This window comes from Amyelois transitella, chromosome 23, assembly GCF_032362555.1.
Source record: "Amyelois transitella isolate CPQ chromosome 23, ilAmyTran1.1, whole genome shotgun sequence".
Taxonomy (NCBI): domain Eukaryota; kingdom Metazoa; phylum Arthropoda; class Insecta; order Lepidoptera; family Pyralidae; genus Amyelois; species Amyelois transitella.
In genome coordinates, this window is record NC_083526.1 from 1,565,414 (window position 1) to 1,583,072 (window position 17,659).

Consider the following 17,659-nt stretch of genomic DNA (forward strand, 5'->3'; position numbering starts at 1 on the left):
GGCCCTATATAGCTGTTTCCTTTAGAATAGGACTTCCATAGCTTTTCTATGGATGTCGTAAATATGTTTCTCTTGCAGATTGTAAAAGTCTATCAAAGGATAACAAACATGGGATTCTTCTATTAGGCGATGGGTTAGCAACCCGTTACTATTTCAATGATGACTGAATTAATACTATTATACGCTACTTGAAATGTGTAAAGAGCTACAATATTTCAAAGTTATACAAAATTTGTAAATACTGTGTTTTAGGATAAGATATTTTGTAATAAAAATATTTAGAAAAACTCAGCCATTACTTTGTTTTATTTTATTCACTAAATTGTGTTGATTACAACTTTTAGTGCATTTATAAAATGCACATATTCATTATTAATTAAAATCACAATTCAGTTTTTTTTTAAATTACACAAAATACACCAAAAAATAATAATTTCTCTACTAAAATAGCATCTTAACCCGTTAACAAATACTTAGTTCTTATATTCGCCGATAGGTGTCATTCTTAAACATTTTTAAAAGACTTTGTACTATCAATAATATCTTCATCAATATTAATAAATATAACTTACATAAAACGAATAAATTGTATGTTTGTTATTGCAAAACTCATTAGAACAAAAATTCTCGAAACTGATTAACAAATTTTGATGAAATTTTCCTTAAATTTAATACAAGATCTGACTATAGGATATTTTATATCCTGGTCATAAATGTTGAATTGATCTGCGTTGGGCCCAGATAGAAGAGGTAGGCAGAAGAAAAAGTGATGTCAAGTCGATTATTACCCCAATTCCACCATGTACAGCTACTGGCTACTGCCTATCCTTCCATTGTAAACTGGATGTCCAGTCATAATATCGACACGCCAACAAGAAGATATGTCAACTAGCCAGCATTATATATCAGAGAGGGGCAGATATAAAGGTCAAAAGCGGACCCTGGGCCCGAAGTATGGCGGTGGAGGGTGCAACTGGGGACACGCAAAGATGAGAGAGAGGAAGAATATTTAAAGAGGACGTGCGCCAGGTTGAAATTTAATGGAAAATTAACATAATTGGGAACACTTATTCTTTTCCTTTTTACGTAAGAAATTGATGTACCTACCTATATTGAAATAAGTTTTCCTGTAATTTTCTCGTGAAATGGATAAGGTACCTGTAGCACTGTTTCCTATAGGAACCCATTTCTGGAATTACATTCCCAAATAATAAACATGTCTCAACACCGTTAACCAAGTCATTAGAAACCTGTTATTTAAAACTCATATCACACCTGGGCCTTAGAAGTTACATCGAAAATATTTGAGCGGTTGAGCCAATCAGAGCGCGCAATTTTAACCCGCTAACTGAACTGTCCGCTATTATGAGCGAGACAGCACGAGACATTTAGGATTTCAAGTTTAATGTACTTGTAATAAGGTCGTTATTCTATTGAGTTTTCATTCGGTTTGATTCGGCGGTAGGTTGCGCTTGCGCAGACTTATAAATTGTACTACTGTTAGGAAAATTAATTGAAAGCTAACTACCAAGTCTCCACCTGCAACCTGCCAGAACCTTCTAGATCCTTCATCAACTGTTTAGCTTCGACTTCAGCCAAGCCGGCCTTCAGAAAAACATCTATAAACGCCTCTCGCACGTTGTCGGGCATGTTTTTGGAGTTGCCAGATATAAAAATAGACGCTTTCTCGCCGTTTATGAGTCGCCATAGTAGGTCCGCGTTTTCTACTATTTTGTGTTGTACGTATCTGCAAAATTAAAACAAAAGTTAAGAACATGGGTATCTTTTTGTTTCTAACAAATCATTAAACTTATTAAACCGGCGTGGAAAAACATTGTGAGGAAATCTTCACATTCAGGCAATTGGACGTGTAACCATAATCCATAGATCGCCCAATCCAAAATCATGGTAATAAAAAGCGCACCTTGGGCTCCTTTGAAAGAAGAAGAACAAGAAGAAGACTATCTAAAACTGATTGACCGATTTCAATGAAATTTTGCACTGCAATCTACACCTTCAGAAATAACAAGTGCTTCTTATATTTCTCGCCATTCCCATAGAAGGGAAGACAAATACAAAAGCTAGTATCCAATACTCACACTTTGTCCTCCTGATCTCTAGAGAAAGCGCAATACAATGAGAGTTTTCCATCTCTTTCCCACTTCTCTAACTCTTCTCTGCAGTGGAAATCCTTGTTCTTATACCGACAGCCGAAGAAAAGGTGCATAATGTTTTTGTCCAACGTGTTGTTGTAATCTCGTTCTTGTAATAAACTGCGGAAGGGCGCAATTCCAGTACCAGGACCGATTAGAATATGTGGTATTTTCTGAAATAGAAAATACAAAGAGCTTTAATTTTTATATTATTTTATAGTATCTATTAGGTATTATTACTAGGCCTTAATGACGATCTCATTAAGGCCTAGTAATAATACCTAATTAAAAATTGTATGACAATCCGCCATTTTGTGGCGGCGGCCATCTTGAAGTTGTTTAAGTACTAAAATATTGTTTAATTACTATAATACATAGGAATTGTGTTATCATCAAAACTAAAAATGCCTACTTATTTATTAAATTTCAGGTCAATCAGTCAGAAAGGGAAAATATCAATGTTTACAGGTAACTCTTTCCCCTTCTTTTCATTCGTAACACACATTACCTAACTATTTTTATCAGTTTAAAGCGTCGTGTGGTTCCCGGCACTTCAGAATAGAACCGCTCTTCTTTCCCATGGATGTCGTAGAAGGCGTTCGGGCGCATTATGTCCAGTTGCCTGGACTAATTGCGAACTGGACTATTGGTCATTTTGCGAATTAGACATAATGCGCCCAACCGGTAAAAGGAGACTAAGAGATAGACTAATAAACTTGTGATTCTTATTTAGGCCGAGGCTCTGGCAACCTGTCACTATTTCAATTCCATCTTTAAGCCATACAGCTGAACGTGGCCTATCAGTATTTGTGCGACTGTCGTCTCTGTCTACCCCGCAAAGGATATAGACGTAATTATATTATTATTACTAAGTATTAGTTAGCAAAAAAATAGAACTCACCAAATCCACAGGAAACTTGAACGTCCCTTTTTTGATCCATCCGAAAACTTTATCGCCAATTTGCAAATCTTTCAACCAATTCGAGGTCAGGCCCAGTCTTGGCTTCTTAAGCTTACTGTAATACTTGACCACGGCTACTAGCAGGTCCACTTGGCCACTGCTGGGCAAACAGCTGGAGGCGATTGAGAAGGAACGAGGCTTTATTGATGAAAATAACTCGAAGAGCACATCTATTGTTAGTTTTGATGCTGATCTGTGGAAGTCGTGTAGTACCTAAAAATTGCATAGATATTTTTTATTATTGTATGAAAGATCTTTCAAAACATTAAGTAGGTATTAACTTAGCATAGCGAAACCACTAAGGTTTGATATTACACTAAGATTATTTATATGTAGGTATATTCACCTTTCTCGTCTTTTTACCTTACGGTGTAGACCGAGCCAGCAGTCACGGAAGCAACATTCAGCTGTAGGTATCTTTTAACTTAGGATAGAAATATTTTATCAAATTTGATGGTTACCTCTGGGTAGCTTTGTGGGGCTTATTATTTCTGTTATGGGGCTTATTTTCTCGGTTTAGAGTGAGACGGAGACTGAGTGGGAGGAAAGATAAGACATAGATTTTATATGCATAGATGATTTTTTATTCAACTAGGCTAGTAAACTAAGGTTACCTTTATTATTTCGTAATAGCAAATTAATTTTGACCCATATTTATCGTCTTTGCAATAATATCAAACAGATAATCATCTTTAATTTACATATATAACGTGCCGTGTGGTTCTCGGCACCAATAGAAAAGAGTGGGACTACTCCGTCTCCTTCCCATGTATGTCGTAAAGGCGACTAAGGGATAGGCTTGTAAACATGGGATTCCTCTTTTGGTCGACGGGCTAGCAATTTGTCACTATTAAAATCATAAATCTCAATCATATCATTAAGCCAAACAGCTGAACGCCTTTCAGTTTTTTCAAGACTGTTGGCTCTGTCTACCCCGCAAGGAATATAGACATCATTATATATATCTTTAATATAACCAACATAAACTCTTACTGTTTCTTTTTACGCAGTTTGAGCTGTTGGCAAATGATAAGTCTGTAATAAATATTGATTTAATATTAATTCACATGTAATAAAAAATCTACCTCTAAAATAGTCCGTTTAGGCCTCCTGCAATAATTGAGCCAATCTTCCTGACCCTCAGGCGAGCTCAGCTCGATGCATTTGTCTCTCTCTAGCTTATCATCGGATACCAAAGCTAGAAGAGAGAAGACGTATTGCGTCGGGTACGCGTTGAGGTCCCAGAACTGTGACGCTATTTCGTACATCGTTAGGGGTTCCCTTAGGTAATCTGGCACTGGCATGTCTGTAAGTTTGAGGAAAATAACAAAAAACATACAATATATAAATTAATAATACTACTGAGTGAGGCACAATATTATTATAACTTAGATACTCTTAGAGGCGCTTCGCTCACATTGGTTAAACAAAGATGGCGGCTAAAAAGTAGAGGCAAAAAACTATTCATATTGTCTTGAAAATGTCAAAGTGGGAATTTTTGCGCTGTAAGGTTGGGTAACGAAAATATAAAATAAGACAAGTTTTATTTAAAAAAATATATATTTATTTCTCATTTTCCTGCCTATTGTTCTCATTTTGCTGCAGCTGTGTTATTTCGTTATTTTCGGTACGAGTACTTACGTACAAAGAGTTCACGCATAAGATAATGGTGAGTTAAAGTTATGTACAATGATAACGGTTTAAAAAAGTATTAAGTAGGTACTCTAAGTTTGGATAGTTGTGAAGTTGATGGTGTTGAAGAAAATGTTGCAGTGCAGTTTGTTACCGCTTCTTCTGCACTGACGGTTTGGAAGCAGCAGTAAACATTGTTTTAAGTAATTTATTTGACGTCAACCAATGTTGTGAAACCAAAAGATTTGACAGTTATTAAGCGATATGAAAATAAATAAAAATTTTGAATTTGAACTGACATATAAGGATACATTTTTCCAGAAAGAGTATATCATGTGAAATAGTAATATTCTTCAATAAATTTGACGAAGAAAATATACAAGAAGAGTGTGGAGGGAAAGGTCGGAGAGGATAGGCCTAGACGAACGTATTTTGATCAAATTAACGACGTCCTGGCAAAGGGTCAGGTCAAGAACCGATAAGATGAAGCCAAGGAAGTATGCAGAGATCGTGGCAAGTGTAAAGATGTAGTCTCTGCCTACCCCTCCGAGAAAGAGGCGTGATTTTATGGATGTATGCACAACGGCGGCCGCTTTCACTTTAAATTAGAATCCTTATTATTTTCCTTATTGTGTCTTAATATAGGCGATTTAAGTGCGTACCGCGTTAACTTTTATAGTGCAGTAGCAAATAGCAATCGGTGAATTTACGATCGCCAGCGAGACTTGAAGGCTTTATTCATTATTATAGGATACCTCATATCGCTTAATAATTGTCAAATCTTTTGGTTTCACAACACAACAAAATATTCACGGACCGAGCTTCATAAAATAAAGAGACATTTATTTATAAAAAAATATATATTTATTTATCATTCATCCTCATTCTCCTGCCAGCCGTCTTCATCGCTGAGGAACCTTCTCTTGGAAGCTGTATTCATGTAAGGCCTTAAAGCCCATTCCGTGTCAGCGGCGGGCAAGGCGTCCAATGTTCCCAATTTTATCTCGTAAAGTTTCATTTGAAAACGGGGTCCAATTTCTGTCAGCTCTATATCTTTGCCTGCCTGAAAACAAAAAAAAAATAAAAGTTTACAAACATCGCCACGAACGAATATTTATAAAGTTAGACTTGGCGGGAAACTCCAGGCGACCCATAACATAATAACGTGAAAAATATTTTCTCTTTTTTTTCAGTATTTCACATTTAATTTTATTTATTTGCCTAGAATTTTGCCTATTTACATAGAAAACATATCGGAATGATAAACACAAGAAGCAATAGTATATGTGTTTTGCTTATTTTTAAAGAAATCGCGCGTAATATTAATGATTTTTTTTAATTGAGTGAGATTGAGTAAATGTGCCGTGTGGTACCCGGCACCATTGTAAAAAAAGAATAGGACCACTCCATTTCTTGGGAATATCGTAAAAGGCGACTAAGGTTAAAAAACTTGAGATTCTTCTTTTGAGGCGGTAGGCTAGCAACCTGTCACTATTTAAATCTCAATTCTATCATTAAGCCTCACAGCTGAATGCAGTAGACATCCCTCATATTTCCGTGTTTTTTGCTCAAAAGTCGGCTTTTTCCAAATTTATTTCTCATAATCGTCATGATTTCGGGTTTTTGACTGGTTTAGTTAGGTAAGGTTATACATATTTAGCTATTAAGTCTATACTTAATAAAATAATTAAAATATATACCTTTCTATATGTGTGTTGCCTGAAACATATATAATCGTCGTGGTTGGCGAAAGTGATCACGCGTTTCGAGTCCGGTTTTGGCACGGGGAAAAGATATCTCAGTATGCTCTTAGTTCGGAGCCCTGTAAATAAAATTTTAGGTACTATACTATTATTTTACTAATAAAATTAATTATAATTAAATAATAAAATGTTTACTAAACTGCTATCGTATTTTTTCGCTGCATCTTCTACACTCGTGTAAACATTTTTAAGAATAAATACCTTTCATTTGATTTTGTGTAATAATTATAATAATTGTAGTATAATAAGAGTGTACACACTTTTGGATTATAGTCCCCCAGTAAGTAAGAACCCCAAGTAAGCCTATCCTAAGCCTAATCTTTATAATTCATTATATCGTGGCTATGTCAGCCTGTTCAAGCCTGTTGGCTCTATCCACTCCACTAGGGATTTAAACATGATTGTATATGTAGGAAACAAGAAATTAATAAAAAAGAAAAACACTTACCAAGATCAGTTTTGAAGTTGTGGAAGACCAGATGCGGGTACTGCTCGCTCATGGGCCCCATGTCGGGGATGTCGTGTCTCATCACCACGCCAGACAGCGTGAACGACGCCGTGGGCCCGTGGGGCAGGTGGCAGATCACCTGTAAACACATACATACCATAAAACCATACTGGAAAGATGATGAGGTTTCTTGGGTAATGGCTAGGAATATTGAGTCAAACAAATTGTGGAAAGGTGCAAAAACTACATTGTGACTGATTCAATCTTTTCGAAAACTACATGACAACATCATTACGTTTGACGTTTCGTATTATAAAAAAAGGTAAGTTTAATAGACAACACATACAAATATATGTAAAAAATGCGAAAGAAACTTGACGGCCTCAGTGGCGCAGCGGTAGGAGGTCCTGGGTTCAAATCCCGGCCAGGGCATGATGAGAAACGAAATTTTTATGATTGGCCTGGGTCTTGGATGTTTATATATATACATAATATATATATAAAAGTATTTATTATAAAATATATTATCGTTGAGTTAGTATCTCGTAACACAAGTTACGCTTTCATATGTACCTTAACTACTGAATCGATTTGGATGAAATATGGTATGGAGATAATGAAAGTAACATGCGCGTTTAATACCTGTATTATTTTAAAATAGTGTAATGCAATGAGAAAGATTAAAATCAGATAATTTGAGACCTGAGAAAGAACAGACTACTTTACTTTACGCGGGAAAACAACGTATTCTCAAGGGAAGAAAGATTTTTCAGATGCGCCTATGTAGTTGTTTGCATATTCTTAATTTCAAATAAAACTACTCAGAAATCATACAGTGAGGGAAAACTTGATGAGGAAACCTGCACATTCAGGCAACAGAATGTGTAACCATGATTGATCCAATAGGGGTTAGGTTCCACTGTAAATTTTGCAGAGGTCAGACAGGAGTTGCTTCGTGTAAAAACCTGACTCACCCAATCCAGGCTCCATGGTCAAAGTCATACCCCGGGCTCCTCTCCAGAGAGGTGAGGATGCAACCGGGACTAAAGCCAGGAGGAAGATGAAGGAGTTGCCACACCAATTGCTTTAACTTACCAAACTGTCAGGAACTCCTCTGTGCTCATGTACCACAATAAAGTCAGTGACCTCATTAGCCTTGCATGCATGTATCAGTTGAGACATCTCGTAGCCACCTCGGTTCATCCTCTGACTGTTAGGGAATATTAACCTGAAAAAATATTATACTTTTAACATGTTTCCACTAATTATATTGATAGAATAGAATTATTATTCGCAAAATTTGATATTGGATTGACATCACATCACTTAAATTATATCTACTACTGCTTTCAAAGCGCTGGAGTAGGTGATTGAATTGTTGAACACACAGTGTTGATTTATTGAAATTATAACATTGATTTTATACCTAAGAGTATAAGACGTAAATACTAATAAAATAAAATTTATTTTATTTATTTACCTCAGTTCCTTGACAAACATCTTGAGCCTGGCGCTGGGTTCCCGAGACGTTGTGATCATGATCTTGGGATCCTCAACACCAGCGTACCTGTACTCATCATCTTGAGAGTTAAGGGTGTTGGTTCCACCACTAAAGCCTCCTATGATGGCCGCACGCTCAGGACCTTGTGTAAAAATATCAGTTAATAAATTTGTGCACAAGTGTCTAGAGAAAGTTATTAGAAGCTAGTAAGTAGCTACATTCAGTCACGCTAGGCATAATAAAAAAAAATGGGTAGGTTATGTTTTTGATGATAAAAAGATAAAAGTTAGGTTAGTAAAAATTTTCTATGTGTAACATTAAATTATCATTAAATAAGCTTACCTTTATCCTCAAACTCTATCCTTTTCTGTAAAGCGATCGCTTCTTTCCTCAAATCGCCATGAATAGGAATGTTTTCTTCTAAACTCCGTTTCAACTGATCTTTCTTTGCTTGTATACTTTTCTGTTTGTCTTCCGCTGATTTTCTGTACAAATATTCACGGCGCAAACGCGCCTGCCGCCGAAGCATTTTGATATTTGTGTAATTTAGATATTTAAATTAATTTTAACACGAAGTAAACAACACGCTTTCGCCTGCATGTGTTAACATTTGACAACAGAACACAAATAACAGTGACGTCACGAAATGTCATGTGTTATTTTCCCGATGACATTAGGCGTTTAGATTTCGCTCCACTTATAATAAAAAAAATAAATTAATTAGTTTGTATCTTTTTTCTTTCTTTTAAAAAAATTTATCAATGTTAATTTTAGCACGTCTCCAATAGATAAGGGATAGAACAGAGCCTCATGTTGTAAGGAAAGACTCGTGTTTCGGTTTATTTATGGGATTTAGAACAAGTAAAACTAAAACACTGGTTTTTGAAATGGAGAAAGAAATGACAGCATGTAATATTTTGATTGGAGGAGAAAAAGTGGAGCAAGTGAAAGAGTTTGTATATCTAGGATCAAAGTTTACATCAGATGGCAAGTATGATAGTGATATTGAAAGGAGAGTGAACGCGGGGAACATGGTGAATGGAGCTTTGCATGCCTTTATGAGCAGTCAGAAACTATCCAAAAAGGCTCGACTGGCTGTGCACAGGGGCGTGTTGGTCCCGACATTAATGTATGGGAGTGAAAGTTGGGTATGGCAAAAGAAGCATGAAAGCAGAATAAATGCAGTGGAAATGAGAGTGGAAAGAGGTAGTCTCTGCCTACCCCTCCGGGAAAGAGGCGTGATTTTATGTATGTATGTATGTATGTATTTAGAACAAGATAAAATCGATTCTGTGGAACAGCCTTTGTTGCCATTTACTGTGCCTATTTGGTACAGAATTTCGTACCGTCCTTTGATTAACTTGTACGATCGGAACAGAAAAAATTGCAGATTTGAATGTTTTTTACTTGTATGAAGAAATTTATCAGCTGTTATAAAAATGTTAAAGTAGGTATGTTAAAGTGCCGTGTGGTTCCCGGCACCAATACAAAAAAGAATAGGACCACTCCATCTCTTTCCCATGGATGTCGTAAAAGGCGACTAAGGGATAGGCTTGCAAACTTGGGATTCTTTTTCAGGCGATGGGCTAGCAACCTGTCACTATTTGAATCTCAATTCTATCATTAAGCCAAATAGCTGAACGTGGCCATTCAGTCTTTTCAAGACTGTTGGCTCTGTCTACCCCGCAAGGGATATAGACGTGACCATATGTATGTATGTATGTATGTAAGTAGGTAAATTTTGTAATTTTGAATGATTTATTATAAATATAAAAATATATATTTTTAATTATTACTTGTTTTATAACATACCAACCTTCATAACTTTCTTCAACTAATAATTTGTAATGTGGTTTAATATCAAGGTTGTGTGTTTCAAAAATACCAAAAAGATCATCAATATCCTCTTTGCTATTGCGCGGTCTGATATTAAAAATGTCTCCTGGCACATACTGTAATTTTCTATCTTGTAATGTTTGGAATGTCAAAAATCTAACATCCTGAAAAAGATCATGAAAATGTCTGTAAAATATATATATTCTACAATATTATTAGACAAAAAAGAGGAAAGCTAAAAGTTAAAGTTTTCGATGTGAAGCTGTTTAGATACAGACCAATGCCTAATTGAACCATATGCTCAAAAGTACCTGAAAATGTGATTCATCTGTTGTCCTCTCATTTTTGTTGACTGCAAAAAGTACCGCATCTAAATAATTATCTTTTATCCCTTTTCCGTAATAAATATCTACAGTGTTATTCTCTACAAGTTCATCATTTTCTTTCTTGTCTCTGAGTAGAGATACTTTCCATCGCGGAATGAAGTTGGTTCCCAATTTGTCTGTTTGTATGTGCGGATAGTGTTGTTTAATGATTGCAAAGTATTCTTTCAGCCATGGTAGTAATACGGCATCATGACCGAGGTCATGTTGGTAGTCACAGAGGCCTGAAACATTAATATGTGTTAACATTTATATATGGGTTTAATATTATTCTACTTTGAATAAATTCAGTATGGTTGATAAACTTAAATAAGGAAATTTAGTTTTTAGTTTGGAGCAAGAAAAGGTAAAGAAGTTTTAGGCTATATTCTATTCTTACTAGGCTATTTTTGAATCTTAATCTACATAAAAATTTTAGCGAAATTCATTCATGAATACTTTAATCAAGGTCAAGGTCCTTTATAATAATATCGAATATCATATTAGTTTATTACTCTTTTGTTTTTTAAAACTTTTGCTTGAGCATTATGTAAAAATTATTAATTTCTCACCAATATCTATGAGAGGCGTAGCTCCTAACTGTATTAAACGTTTTTGTAGCTTCTTGCTGACAAAATTGAACTTCGAGTAGGATGAATCTCCCAAACCAAGAACACCAAATTTGAGGCGCACTAAAGAGTTAGCCGGAAGGCTTTTCCTTAGTAGAAATTTCCAAAACTTCTTCATATTATCCGGCTCATCGCCCTGGCCAGTCGTAGCACACACAAATATAGCATATTCTTCGTGAATCAAACGGGAAATGGGATAGTCATCCATGGGTTGTACCGGCCCACGGAAACCCAGTAATTTTAACGATCTCCATACTCGCTCAGCGATTTCTTGCGCTGTGAAAGTTTGGCTACCGTATAATACAAGAATTCTGCCCATTTCCTTCATGTTTGTTTATTATTATTACATATTTTAAAAGAAATGAAGTCGAAATGATTTACAAAATGAATAAACTGTATGACAGATGACAGATTTAATCAACTACAATCAGCTGACTTTAATTTTTTTTGATAGTCCAACACTTGTCCATAAAAATATGTATGCAGCCACACATTAATAATGAGATAGCAATATCAAAATTAGTGTACTTATTATCTAATTCTTTGCTTCTTCCTTCTGATGTTAATCCCGGTTACATCTTCGCCCCTCTGGAGAGGAGCACCGGAATGCGCTTTTTGATCACGATCCTGAATTAGTTAAGTCTGGTTTTGACATGAAACAACTTCTTGGGACTTAGGAATCTAATCTATTTTGGATCATCGTAAAAGCTGCACTAGATAAATATGTCGTCCCTAAGTCGCCTTTTACAACATCCATAGGAAGGAGATGGACTGGTTCTATTATAAAGGTCGGGAACCAGTCGGCAGAAATAAAATTTATAAATCTTTTTAAAGAACAAATTTATTTTCTTAACTGAAATGTATAGAAAAGTACAATTTTTTAATATCTAGTTCCATAATATTCCTGTCTTTCGTAAGCAACATGAATTTTGTGCGAAGTGCAGTTGTGCTGTGTTACTAGATGGAATTAAAATAACTTTTTTCTATGGAATCGACGAATCATTTTTACTCTTTTTAAGCTTCAGAAACTATTCATGTATTTTCGTCGAAATAATAATTCAGGTGTAGATTGTAAAATAAAAAAAAAACTATTTTTTATTTCCTCTTTACGTACTTTCCAAACTGAGGGTCCAAATGAACAATAATTTCAACCCTCTTTTCTCTTTTCCAGCCTTTCAAATCCCGTTCAATACCTACAAGTTATTGCTTTTCTCTATCACACACACACAAGGTTGATTTTCTATCCCTCTCGTAATCGGCGCACGGCAGTCTCGCGGGTCCATTTGGCGGGCTTAGTCGCTCGACTCGAAAAACGCGGGAAAAGTCAGTGCAGTGACCTTTTAGTTAATAAAATTATATTTTTTGTGCAACAAAAATAATTTGAAACACCCAACTAAAATGTAAGTAATTAATTTAATTTAATTAAAAATCATAAAAAAATTAAAGTAGACATTTTGCATTTCTCTTTTTATATGTAATTGTGTAAGGTTGTATTTATTTTTATCCAGAAATAAACTTATATCAAATTAATGTGACCCTTGGTTCACAGGGCGTTCAAAGATAACAATATCATCAGGCAACAGATTTATCGCGAAAGTTTACTTTACATATCGCTTACATTAACGATATATTTATAAATAATAAGCAATTTAATGTATGACTTGCATCAATCAATAGCGTGAAATTTTAAGATGCTTTAGATAAATTTATCGATAGGTTTGTATTGGTCTGTTTAATCGGTTGGTTTTTGACTAATTAGGAAATTTAGAAACAGGAGAATTGCTTCTCTTCTATAGATAAAGAGTCGATAAAAAAAAGAATGTCTGAAAGTCATGTAGCAATACGACAGGCGTGCTGGGCTTAAAAATTATAAAAAAAATCTCTTAGGTATGTTCGCTTTAGCAGTTTTCATGGCATTCATGGCAGAATAAAAGCTCTGAAGCCTACGGGACGGCTGATAATGTATCCGAATTCAATACATACGTACAGTTAGTCACGTCTATATCTCTTGCGGGATAGATAGAGCCAATAGTCTTCGAAAGACTGATAGGCCACATTCCGCTTTATCGCTTGATAATATAATTGAGATTCAAATATTGACATGTTGCTAGCCCATCGCCTAAAAGAAGAATCCCAAGTTTATAAGCCTCTCTCTTCAAATTTAATACAAGCTAATATTATAAATGCGAAAGTAAGATTATTTGTTACCTCTTATTTTTTTAAATATATAATATTTTAAGCTGGCAATGCTGCCAGCCTTCTGGGCACACTCCCGCATGTTGATGCTATGAAGGGACTGTACAATTTGTAAATTAAATTTTAGTTTTTTATCATCTTTTTTCTTTCTTTTTTATAAGTAGTTTTAGCTTTAGTATTAATTTGATTTAATTATAATATTTAATAAAATTTCATGATGATGTTTAATATTTCGAGTGCGTTTCACCTCAATCTGCTTGGTGGTAAGCAAGATGAGCCCTCCTATTCACTTTTGCCTTGTAAAATCTCCTATTTGTATGTAACGGCGAAGAGAGACGCGGGGAGTTACTACCGGATCAAATTTTTTTTTTCTAAAAAGCACGGCAATTTGTTCAAAAGGTCCTTTTGAATAATTAAAATACAAAGTTGCATAATATTAGGTAAGTCTTTTTTTAAAGTTAGCGCTAATGTCCTTGCTCCATTTTAATATTTTTTTAAAAACGAGACTCAATTAATAGTTCTACATATTCAATAATGGATGAGTTGTGATAATTCAAACACATTTTTGTTATTGAATTTGTTTTGCATTTGATAAACGGAAAGGTCAAGCTGTTTATTTCATTGAATACTAGTAACTTGCCCCGGATTTATAAAGATATTTATATATAAGTATAATAATATTGTAACGGGCCGATGTCTGTACTTCAAATACATACATATATTGCCGAAAAATAGATCTGGGAAGCTATATGTATATATAACAGAGTTCAAATCCCGGTCAGGGCATGATGAGAAAAGAACTTTTTCTGATTGGCCTGGGTCTTGGATGTTTATATATATAAGTATTTATTATAAAACATAGTATCGTTGAGTTAGTGTCTCGTAATACAGGTCTCGGACTTACTTCGAGGCTAACTTAATCTGTGTAATTTGTCCCGTATATATTACAAAAAAACTTACACAAGCCTAAACCGTGATTTTTGGAATTAACATGTAATGTATGTTTTCGAGTTTTTATGTCTGAAAGGCCACGCAAAGTTGTTTGGCTTAATGATAGAATTGAGATAAAAATAGTAACAGGTTGCTTGCCCATCGCCTTAAAGAAGAATCCTAAGTTTATAAGCCTATTCCTTAGTCGCCTTTTACGACATCCATGGAAACGAGATGGGGTGGTTCCTTTTTTTTTACTCGTGCCGGGTACCACACGGCAAGAAAATTATCTAAATAAAATTACCTAACATCTATTTCTATCAAATGTATTCTGGCATAATTTTTTTATGTATTTACTTTCCAAATATTACATGAAAATTCATGGAATTAGTATTAGAATTTGGAAATCCGTGTATTTGTACATACATACATACATAAAAATCACGCCTCTTTCCCGGAGGGGTAGGCAGAGACTACCTCTTTCCACTTGCCATGATCTCTGCATACTTCCTTGGCTTCATCCACATGATATAGACAGATTGTACATATAGATAGATTATCCTGAAGTGTGGTTGTTGTAGTGCGCAGTCCATTCTGACAGGGTTTTTGACCTCTCAAAGGTCATGTGTCACTGTAGAAATTGGCAAAAGTTTACCCTTTTTCGGACAAATCTAATAAATATATTTTCTTGGGGAGTTCAACAATTTTAACAGTTCTTAATACTGGCTGGCTATTCCGCCGATCATAAACATAGTAAATCGTGGCTTCGTGTATAATGTACATGGTGTAATACATACATACATACGGTCAAGTCTGTATCCCATGCGGGGTAGACAGAGCCTACAGTCTTGAAAAGACTGAATGGCCACGTTCAGATATTTGGCGTAACCATGGTCCAATGGATTAAATTACTTTCCAAAGATTTTGGAGGTTAAATAGGAATCACTATGTGTAAAGTCAGTGGACTTAAGGATCGTGGTCTCAGCCTGACCCCGGGCTCCTGAGGAATGGAATATTTTTATTAAACTTTAGCTATGCGCGGTACTTCGCTCCCGTGGAAATAACCCGAAAAACTGAGCCTATGTAACTCCTAAGCGTAACAAACACAAATATCCCCACATGCTTACAAACTTTTGCATTTATAATAATTAGTAGGATTATTAGTATGGATGGATTGCGTCGCCACGTGGGTTGGCGTAGCCCTCGTCGTAGCACGTGCATCCATTTTGCCTAATCTCGTAGACCACGCGTAGCCCTGTCGTAGATGTTCGTAGCAAGCGTAGCGGTTGATTGAAAATATGATATTGGGCGCTTTGGGAATCATACTAAAATGTTATGTTGATGTTTTTCTATAGATATATATTTTGCATCTTGTAATTTTTTATTCTTTTCCACTTCATTTGTAAATGAGTTTAAATTTTCCTATGTACATTAGAATCTTACGAATTTTGCCATTAATTATAAGTACATTGTTATTGTTTTATATATAAACAGAAAATTTATTAACATTTCAATTGAAAAGACAGGCATAAAATACGAATACTTGCTAAGGCACACAAAAAATTCAATATAAAAACAAATAACTCAGATTGACAATAGGATTTTGGACATAGTAGAGATCTCTACAGTTTTTTGGTTCACTTTACTAAAGAAATATTAACAAATTGACTTAACTTCCTGTAAATGGACGTTGAAAGGAATGAATTAATGTAACCGTCACGAAAACCGGCGGATATTGCGTCACATCCCACGTGGTATCGATCTATGGTAAGTATGCGGGTCGCGTGGGAAAATTGTGTACTTATATATTAACACGTCTAAATCTCTAACGGGGTAGACAGAGTCAAGGGTCAAAATCCACGTCCAAATTGTGGACTTAACAAAACAGGAATAAAATCTAAATTAATATAATGGTAGTACATAGTAGTAATCACTACTTATCTCAAAAATAATCTATACTAATATTATAAAGCTGAAGAGTTTGTTTTGTTTGTTTGTTTGTTTGTTTAAACGCGCTAATCTCAGAAACTACTGAACTGATTTGAAAAATTCTTTCACTGTTAGATAGTCTATTTATCGAGGAAGGCTATAAGCTATATTTTATCCCGGATTTCCTACGGGAAACGTCAACAATGCAGGTGAAAGTTGAATGAGTCGGCCATCTGCGAGCTTTTCACGCGAACGCTGCGCAAACCAACAAAGATATAGTAAAAAAATGTACTAAAGATGTGAAGTACTCATTTTTTGCCACAAAAAAGTCCCCGAGAGCATATATCTATCTCTTAAGGTTTACTTACAATAACCAGTTTTATGTTCATTTTTTAAGATTATTTTTTCATTATAAACATAAGTTATTTTGAAACTAATTTTCTTTAATTCAGTATTAATCCTTATCCAAATAAATATGTTTATTACTTTCGGCTTTTCATGTAGACTAAAATTGCCATTTACAGTATATAAATCAGACGAATAGGTTTTGAGATATAGTCGTTATAAGCAATTTGCAGCGAAACATTTAATACGGCGAACCAGCGTTCTTTCTAATACGCGTGACCGCCTGACCAGATATTACTATTTTAAAGTAAAGTATCAGCCTGTAAGATCCCACTACTGGGCAAAGGCCTCTCATCTCACTATACGGTCTCCGTTCCGTCGCGGGTAATGATGTGGGCCAAGTCGTCGCCAAGTCGCATAACAATTAGCAGCTATAATTGATAAAGCCGAGGAGGATGTTTGCAAAAATAAATATGATGCCCAAAATAACTATTCCAGGCGGACGAAGTCGCGGGCACAGTATGTAGTATGTAAAAAAAAAATAACTGGACCAAATGTTCTCTGTTGGTTCGTTGTCTCCACAATTTCTCTGACACTGAATGAATTTGGAGAGGGAACGAATGAGTATTCCCGCCACGAAAACGGGCGGGACTTTGCGTCAGACACATTCCAACCCACGTGGCATCGATCCAGATAGGGATGGGGCGGGAGTCACGGTTATGTCTAATAATAATATTAAAAAAAAGAATAGGGCCACGTCATCTCTTTCCCGTGGATGCCGTAAAAGGAGACTGCGTCAGGCACATTTCAACCCACGTGGCATCGATCCAGATAGGGATGGGGCGGGAGTCACGGTTATGGGTAATAATAATAGAAAAAAAAAGAATACGGCCACGTCATCTCTTTCCCATGGATGCCGTAAAAGGAGACTAAGGGATAGGCTTATAGAATTTGGATTTTCTTGTAGACGATGA

The 17,659-nt window shown here is 35.4% G+C and overlaps 3 protein-coding genes across 3 annotated transcripts in view; 1 reads left to right on the top strand and 2 right to left on the bottom strand.

The window, feature by feature from the left end:
* Positions 1–287: 287 nt before the first annotated feature.
* LOC106140170 (NADPH-dependent diflavin oxidoreductase 1) lies at positions 288–11,690 on the bottom strand. Its single transcript, XM_013341731.2, has 7 exons — positions 11,229–11,690; positions 10,606–10,901; positions 10,275–10,458; positions 4,200–4,420; positions 3,055–3,327; positions 2,100–2,326; positions 288–1,747 (listed from the first exon to the last, which is right to left on the bottom strand). The coding sequence occupies exons 1-7, from the start codon at positions 11,611–11,613 to the stop codon at positions 1,525–1,527; spliced, it is 1,809 nt and encodes a 602-aa protein (XP_013197185.2). The 5' UTR covers positions 11,614–11,690; the 3' UTR covers positions 288–1,524.
* On the bottom strand, positions 5,594–9,099 carry LOC106140178 (U3 small nucleolar ribonucleoprotein protein IMP4). The gene is made up of 6 exons (XM_013341743.2): positions 8,801–9,099; positions 8,438–8,600; positions 8,053–8,185; positions 6,958–7,096; positions 6,447–6,568; positions 5,594–5,809 (listed from the first exon to the last, which is right to left on the bottom strand). The coding sequence occupies exons 1-6, from the start codon at positions 8,985–8,987 to the stop codon at positions 5,618–5,620; spliced, it is 936 nt and encodes a 311-aa protein (XP_013197197.2). The 5' UTR covers positions 8,988–9,099; the 3' UTR covers positions 5,594–5,617.
* An 860-nt stretch (positions 11,691–12,550) lies between the features above and the next one.
* LOC106140027 (large neutral amino acids transporter small subunit 1) overlaps positions 12,551–17,659 on the top strand; it is a 36,787-nt gene continuing 31,678 nt past the window's right edge. The window contains exon 1 of the mRNA XM_060951002.1: positions 12,551–12,685. Coding sequence (XP_060806985.1) covers positions 12,684–12,685 — 2 coding nt within the window. The 5' untranslated portion in view covers positions 12,551–12,683. The remainder of the gene's footprint in view (positions 12,686–17,659) is intronic.